This window comes from Octopus bimaculoides, chromosome 4, assembly GCF_001194135.2.
Source record: "Octopus bimaculoides isolate UCB-OBI-ISO-001 chromosome 4, ASM119413v2, whole genome shotgun sequence".
NCBI classification, from domain to species: Eukaryota; Metazoa; Mollusca; class Cephalopoda; order Octopoda; family Octopodidae; genus Octopus; species Octopus bimaculoides.
In genome coordinates, this window is record NC_068984.1 from 121,487,110 (window position 1) to 121,495,816 (window position 8,707).

Below are 8,707 nucleotides of genomic sequence, written 5' to 3' on the forward strand. Positions count from 1 at the left end.
ACTTAAAACCCGTGAGAGAAACATTTTCGGTTTTAGAAAAATTGTTAATAATTTCAGAGAAAAATGCGTGGTTTAAGGGAGATCTGGCTGTTGTTTCTAGCACATCCCAAAACCTCCCTCCTCGTTTCTTTCTCACTCAATATTTTTCTCCCCACAGATAAATTTTATGGAATGATGATGAAAGTAACACACGTGTAGTCCCAACCGAACGAGGCCGAGTGGAAATTTTTACCGGTGAGTGTTAAATTATAAGGCACTAAAAGAGAATGACTCTCCCCAGACACAACAGAATATGCTTCAACACACGAACTCACATAAAGTATCTTGCAAACTTCATCCAAAAACGATATATGTGTGTGTGTGTGTGTGTGTGTGTGTGTGTGTTCAACTCTCGTGCGTCAGAGACGCATTCGTTGCTTGACTGCTTGCATTTTATTTGAAGTTAGGTTTGACAATAAATTAACCCATCGCAAACTGCAATAAACGGCGAGTAGCAACAATAATATCTGATTGATAAATATCAGCTGGGGGCCGTCATTAATTCTATTATTCATGTGTGACCGTGAGTGCTGACTGTAAGATATATAAGAGATCAATACATAATTCAGTCAGTAAGTTTGGTTGCCAGGGAGAGTTTAAAAGTATGATGTTTCAAACAGTAACTCAGCATAAACATTTCTTTTTTTTACTTCCCATAATTTACTGATACCGATAGACTCTTGTATCTAATTGTCGTTTTCTGCGTCACAGACACTAGCTTCTTTCCTCGAACTCCATATTTTATTCTATTGCTAGATTAATATGCCATGCAAAAACTACATAACTGCACTGTTAAAAAATTACTGAAGTATGAAGCAAAATTTATTTGTATAATTAACCAAATAGGCAATATTTCTCAGTGGCGGTGAGAACTGACCCACAACAGATTTTGAAGTACCCTAAAGTTTAATGACATCTTCCAAAAGCTTCCTCGAATACATTATGGACCTACCTGTTGTTACTTCTAATTACAAATATTTCTATGCAAGTGATATCATATTTCGATTTCTCCTTAACCCTCCCCGCCCCACATAGGTGCCATTTGTAGGCAACGTAAACACCTTAACTCTGACCGAGACGTGACAACCTAATCTCCATCAATATCTTAAATATACACCTTCTCTGCGTATGAACAACACATGAGTAATGCCCTGCTAAGTTTTATAATCCCTTAGATATCTCTCATGGCGAACTTTGCTTAGAATAATGCCAAAACTATATTCCAACAACTATGCTTTTTCTTTAGAATTAAAATATATTTTTGTCTTGATCAGTTGCTGACCTTATACAAAGCTCAAGTACGATCCACACTGAAATGTTGCTCAATTATATAGGATCATGATATCGTTATACACACGAAGATCCAAGTTCATATCGCAAAGAAAACCGCTCGGTTGATCGCCAAAGATTCATTCACTCGTTCGCTGCAGATCTCTCTTACTCAAACTCACTTAAGATATGTAGTAACGCCGTGTCTCGTGCGCATGCGTAGTCCCACGCATGCGTGGAATTCAACATCTAAGCGTTCCCGCTTTTATCATTCTCTTTTCTCGCCAGCCGGCGACGATGGCAGACGTCCAACAGCCTGTCTCCATCATTCAACTCTGGGGACAGCTCACATCAACATTCCAACGTCTCAGCAACTATGCTCTCTCACAGAAGGCGTCTCAACAGACAAGATTAAAGCTGCATATTTTCCACCATGAATAAATATTGTTGTGTTGATAGTTTGGAGTTCTGCGTTCCGTTTATTCTGATTTAATATAGGAAGCCGGTGTATAACCACTATTCCTATAGATACTTGTCTCTCTCTCTGTCTATTTTGCCGTCATTCATTCTGTATTTCAACCAGCACCTTTATCCTAAATCCTGCATTAAATGTACACCAGAGATGTCTTACCGAGATTTATATACCTTTGGGATTTTCTTATCTCCCCCTTTTCCCCTCAAAAATCGATATACCGAAGTTCAAACTATCAACTTTATCAATCTAACCGCTCTAAAAGTGCCTTCAGTAGCGTTGCCTTTCCTGTGATTAATTAATTTTAAGAACATTGTTTGATGGTTATTTTTTTTGCCAAATAAACACACCCACAGCCATATACATACATGTGGGGGGGGGGGGGTGAATTTGTGTTGCAAGATTCTTGATGTAAAATCGTGTGTTGTAACAGATGTTGTTGCATTTTCGGGATGGTCTTTTTTTTTTTACATGCACTATTTTATTCGTTTTCACTCGTTTATTACTGTTTTTATTCAAACTCAAATCCCATGAGAGAGATGATGGTTTTGGATCTTTCATCGTGAAGAAAATCGACGAATTGCTACCTTTTAGAGCAATAGTTTCTATCTTTATGTGAAGTGCAAACTCTAAAGCAATGTTTAAAACGTATATCAATACATGGCAGTATGATATGAACATTGAAGAAGATGATTATGTCTGTGGATATTAGAGAGAAATAATCTGATTATATACTAGATGCTTTAACATTAGCTGGAATAAAATTCTGAACACAGCTGAGGTTACACAACTTGCTGGGTATTATCAGCCTCAAACACACCTGCCCTGTTCAAGAAGATGTGGCAGAAATATGCCGGTTCTTTCACGAAAGTCTTAAAGTATTTTTTTAGAAGTAAGAAAATCTGCCTCTTGTCGTTCACACACCATAAGGACCTCATGTTGCCCTAGTAACGCACAGGCTAGCACTGTGTCTGTGACATGTCGGGATTCCAAGTTAGTAATCCCGCTTCCCCGTAATTTGTCGTTTGATTTGACTACAGGCCTGGATTAATCGAGGGGCAAAGATGAGCTTCTGGTACCGTGATTTCATTTACCCACAGCCTTCCAAGTGTTATTTGTTTCTTTCTTTATATATATTTATTTAGATGTAAAATAGAAGTAAGAAACGCTATAATTTATATATGACATTTTCCCTGCATTCAAATTTGAATTCGTCTACTGATAAAATCTCTTCAATCTGACCGACAGATATTTTAATTAATTTTTTTAAACTAAACACTTTGAAATTTCGGATACTGGTAGAATGTGTCACATAGAACAGTGTTTACTCTTAACGTTTTTGACAAAATTTTGTATTTTAGAAGTTATTTCGTGTTGAAGTTGTCGTATTTTGGATAATTTTAACCAATCAATGACGTGTATTCAGCTGAAGAAAATTACTGCTGCTGTTTGCGAACAACTTCCGATTCCACTAACGAAACCCTTTAATAACCAGAAATGTTTTTATAGCAACATAAGTTTGCTGTATCCGGGTTGATTTGAGGCTAAATAACAACAAAATTATTACTGAGACAGACCAACGACAGAGCTTGTATGTGATTGCATGACCTGCTAGAAAAAGTAGCCAAACTTTTTTTTTTATATACAGAATAAAAAAAACCCTCTATCCTGTAGAATCCATTATGTCTGGGAAGAAAGACGGAATGGTCACAGTTGGGACGTCATCCAGTAGCTTCCTGAAAAATTTGACCGTCTGTTACTATTAGCTACAACTGTCGAAGTGTTGTACCACACATGACAAATTAATTGTACTAGTGGAAAAGGACCTGTGAACAAGCTCCTAGGAGCTTCAACACGGAAACTATCCAGTATCTAGTATCCAGTCAGACTCAACTTGGGACTAAACAACAAATGACGAAGGGAACAAGACGAGGCAACGAGAGAGCCTTTGCCTGGTCGCTCGAGTTACTGGAAAGAGCAACTAAATCTTCCCGACAAAAAGAAAAATGAAATTTCCGTCTTCAAGAAAAAAAAAATAATGCAAATTTATAATGCAGCAACTTACAAAAAAAAACCCAGCCTAGATTAGTAAACAGATCCACTCCTATTTTATTCAAGACAACACCAGACCACACATCGCAAAAATGATATTTACGAAGCTACAGGAGTTGAAGTTCTCCATCATCCACCATACTCACTTGATCTTGCCCCCCACTGACTACCACTTCTTCCGGAATTTAGATAACTTTCCGATAGGAAAAAAATCTAATTCCGACTATGATTACAAGATTTTATTGACTCTAGATTGCCAAGCTTTTACAGTTCCGGGCTGGACAAGCTACCGCTGAAATGGCAAAAGTGTATTGAGAATATGGGTACATACTTTGATGAATAAAACTATTCCTAGCATTTATAAAACATTGCCAAACATCTAATGAAAAAATCGTCAGAGAGATTTTGAAACCTTAACCTGTCAGCAGTCGACAACAGTGGTGGGATAGACAGACAGGTGGACGGAGACGGGACAAAGAGAGAGAGTGAGAGAGAGAGAGGGAGGGAGAGATATAGAGAGAGAGATGGCGGTAACATGTAGTAGGTGTGCAGAATAAAACATAACTGAACGTGTGCAGCATGTTATTTCTAACGTAAAATCATTAAATATTCATTGCAGCCTCTATAATTGCCTGTTATACTGGAATAACAAGATGTAAGAACTTTAAATGTTAGCAATACAACAATGACGAAATAAGAAAGTTATTTTCTCCAATCAAAATCCGTGTTTTGCGTTTCTGCTGTTGCTAACTGTAAACAACATGGACGACGGCGACGATATTGACGATTTGTTGAATGAAGCCGAGCAATCCTTCAATTCACGATTTAAGCGTCAAAATTGCCGGTAAGCGATCAGAGTGCATATTTTTGTGATCTTATCCAATACGAATCGTATTTTTTGCATTGTTTCTTTGAAATCGAATAAGTATAAGGAAAAAGATAGTATCAGATAAGGGAAATAACTCAAAAAAGACGGGTGACAAGAAAACTTAGTACCTTGTGTGAGCATGTACATATACACATTTTATATCTATATCTATCTATATAGATATCTTCTATTACTTGTTTCAGTCATTAGACTACAGCCATGCTGGGGCACTGCTTTGAAGATTTTTATAATTGAATGAATAAACCTTAGTATTTATTTTTAAAGCCTAGTACTTACTCTAGCAATTTTTTTTGCCCAAGACACACACACACGAGTGGGAATGTATGGTGCAGCAGATCTACCTTTCAGTGCAAGCATAGTAGTCATTGAAATGGCTGGTGTTGTTGTTGTTCTTGTTGCTGCTGCTATTGTTTTGGGAACATATGATATATTATCTCTCATTAAGTTCCCATCAACTTCCCCCTTCACTGCCTTCTCTCCTATTCACTGTAAGCCACCTCCATGTTGAAACAGATTTGATTTTCCACCATCACTCTTTTATCAGACTATTTCTCTTCTATCGATACTCCTTTATCATTCTACCTCTGCTAGTCATCACTCCCTATAAATGTGACTCTTCACTGACATCTACCACTCACAAAGTTACCCATCTTTATTTCTTTTTACTACTCATTCCCTGTTACCATCATCTATCTTTATCACTGTTCATGCTGCTACTCTATTCAGTTTTCTTACCATTAACTAGCATATAACTGTCTCTTCTATTGCTCCTTTCCCTGGCATCCACTTTTATCATTCTGTTCCATATCTATATTCATTCCTTTTTTTTTTTTTTTTCATTCTCTGTGTGATTGTGTATTTGTGTTTCCATGTCTTAACATTGTGCATTAGTTTTAAATGTGAATCATCACACAATCAGTATTTTTTTATTTCCAATTTTCCATAAAAACATGTTCAACCACAGAGAAATTTTACCTTGCTTTGAAAGAAGTGAGGATTCGTAACAGAAAGGACATCCAGCCATAAAAAATCTACCTCAGTAAATTCTATCTAACCCATGAAGGTATTGAAAAATAGATGTTAAAATGATGATAAAGATGAAGCTTGCAAATTTCATCTATCAATAATAGAAATTTTCTTTTGACGACAGTGTTTCCAATATTTCTGTTGTTGATCAACTAGATGACTTACTTGCCGAAACAGATGACATTAAAGACTATAAGGTTAGTAACACAAATTGTTTACTACAAAGAAATTCTCTTCCTTACATTATTTCTTTAACATTTTTTTTTTTAAGCAAACTTTAATCTTTCTTCTTTGGATTAAGAATAATTTGTATAATAAAAGTACTGAGTTAACATGCAGGCTTCTAATTTTTTATCTTTTTTTTTATAATTTGTTCTAATAGAACACCCCAAAAAAGATATAGTTTAATTATTAAAATGACTAATTCTAGATCAGACGATCAGATTACATTACATAACAAAGGCTTTATACCAGTCATTGATTTAAATTTTAAGTTATTCTTTTCACAAATCTCCAGAGTTTGTTGAACCACTACTTAACTCCAAATTCTGATGTATTGAGAGGGGGGAAAATAAATTCCCCTTAGTTTACCAGTCTAAACATCTTTAACAAAACACTTCTCATTTGTATAACGCTAATACTGCTTACACGGAGACTACATACAGCTGAATGGACTGAACTGTCTCGTGGCCAATCAACTTGGACATAACTCAATTTAATTATTTATATCTTTTAAACATTATAAAACTTTCTTCTTAGCTTTATATCTCCGGTACAAATTTTTCAAAAATTGATTATTTTATCACCTGCCATAAATACTGAAATAAATCTTTTACATCACATTTAATGGCTGTTTTTATATTCATTCTTCTGTACTGGTACATGTTACATAGTTCTGAAAATAAATATTTGTAATACCTGTTGATTCAGATACATTTTTTGTATAACTGGATACCTTTCTATTGCAAACTACTCATTTGAGAGTAAAAATTATATCTAATTTTAAAGATAAATTGGTTTAAGAAGAAAAATGTCTCCTGCACTTCTCTTCAATACATGTGTAACATAACTATTACCCTTCTGCACTATAAATATTTTAAAATTACGAACCATTCTTTTATTGATTATAGGCTGATAAACAACAAAAAGCTGTCAACCCACATTCCCTGGATGAGGTAGTCAAGTGAGTGATTCATAATTCTTTTTTATGATGAACAAATAAAGTTTATTTGTAAATTAAGTGTATACAAAAAGGGAAGAACATATTTCCTCAAAGATTTTTTAATGATTCGGTTTAGCTATCAAAATGAACAAAATAAATTCAATAATGGGATAAAAATCTTTTACAAGAATTTTATCAGGAAGCTAGTGTGTAAAAAATTCATAAGGGGAAAAAAACCCATCATTTTTTTATTCCCAAGAATATAATTATTCATTTATATTTATATAAAGGCATTACTACAGAATAATGCCACACACTAGACTTCCCAGTTGAGTTAATTTTTTTTAAAAGGTTTGGTTTTTTTTAAGAGTTGCTTTTCCTCGCATTCGGTAAAAATGTGTTTATTTGGGAAGTCTAGTGTGTGGCATTATTCTGAAGTAATGCCCTTATATAAATAAAAATGAACAAAATATATATAATTCTATGAATTCATTGCCACAAGCTCAACCATAAACCTGTCAGAGAGTGACCAATACTGTGACAGTTTGCTTTTCTCAGCCTGACAAGCAGGAAGCTTAGGCTGAGAGCTGAACATGCCAAGTTGCCACAGGAGATGTCACAGCATGTGGCATCCCAGATGAATGGGAAAATTATACTATCAGGCCTTTCATCATCCCTGGCTCAGGCTGAGAAGGGAAATCTGTGGTGTCTAGGCATACTTTATGACTTCATTAAGGGCAGCATGGCATGGGAGGTGGCTAGCATTATGAAGGCATGACAATGGGTGGAGCCCAAAAGAATCCAGTGGATTGGCTGTGGCATTCGTGAGGCTCAGAGATCGGGAAGCCAAGCCTCAAGGAAACACTGTATACAGCCACTATCAAGCTGAGTGTCAGAATGAATGTTGGCACCACTGTGAGGCTCAGAAGCTGAACTGAAACATGCCAGATGGTGCTGGTCAAGTTGGTACACTAGCTCATCTGAGATCATGCTACACTGGATGATGTCCCATTTCTTTTGATGTCCACAGAGGAGTGACGGGGATGGACGTCAGCAGGACACAGGCTAAGCTGGTTCCATGTTGTATAGACTACCTCATGCTCCCTAATCACAGTTGGTTCAGTTGTGTTTGACAACTTTTGTATTTAAAAATATGATAGATGAGTGGTGGATGATGTGCATATGTATATACATATATATAAACAAAAGCACATTGGTAATATTTTAAAATGCAGAAAGAGTGGAATGTATAACTAAGCTTATGTATTTGTACTGTCTTTCTTTTTCTCTCTCTCTCTCTTCCCCCTCTCTCTAAGAATAAACAAGCTGTTTACTGAAGCATTCAGCATTAAAAACAAACAAGATTGTATTTTAGTTTCATTGCTTGTTAACTTCATGTCTTAAAATAAATGCAACCAGTGAAACAGATTTTTTTAACTATTATATTGATTCAAGTGATATGGCTAAGCTTCATACTTTCATATGTGATTAGAACATTTTGAACATAACATTACACTACTCTAAAAAGAGACTGTGCCATTGAATATATTTTATGTGTTACAGATGTTTCCCCGTCTACCTTGCTGGAAGTCATTTTCCCTGTGGTTTAAGTAACATCTCTAAAAAACTGTATGTATGCTGAAATGTTTTCTTTGATATTTTACAGTCTTGCAAAAGTTTGTTTCATTCCTCATTCATAATTCTATTGAAACAGGTCTTGTTATAATGAAAGGTCAATATAAAGATCCTCGCTTGGGAACAAAAACAAAATTAACCAGCCTGCGGTGGGGGGGGGGGG

At 35.7% G+C, this 8,707-nt stretch overlaps 1 protein-coding gene across 1 annotated transcript in view; it reads left to right on the plus strand.

Moving 5' to 3' along the window:
• The first annotated feature begins 4,344 nt into the window (after positions 1–4,344).
• Positions 4,345–8,707, plus strand: part of LOC106868123 (cilia- and flagella-associated protein 418) — a 12,350-nt gene continuing 7,987 nt past the window's right edge. Inside the window, exons 1-4 of the mRNA XM_014913255.2 lie at positions 4,345–4,676; positions 5,872–5,944; positions 6,878–6,930; positions 8,473–8,538. Of these exons, the coding sequence (XP_014768741.1) occupies positions 4,594–4,676; positions 5,872–5,944; positions 6,878–6,930; positions 8,473–8,538 (275 nt within the window). The 5' untranslated portion in view covers positions 4,345–4,593. The remainder of the gene's footprint in view (positions 4,677–5,871; positions 5,945–6,877; positions 6,931–8,472; positions 8,539–8,707) is intronic.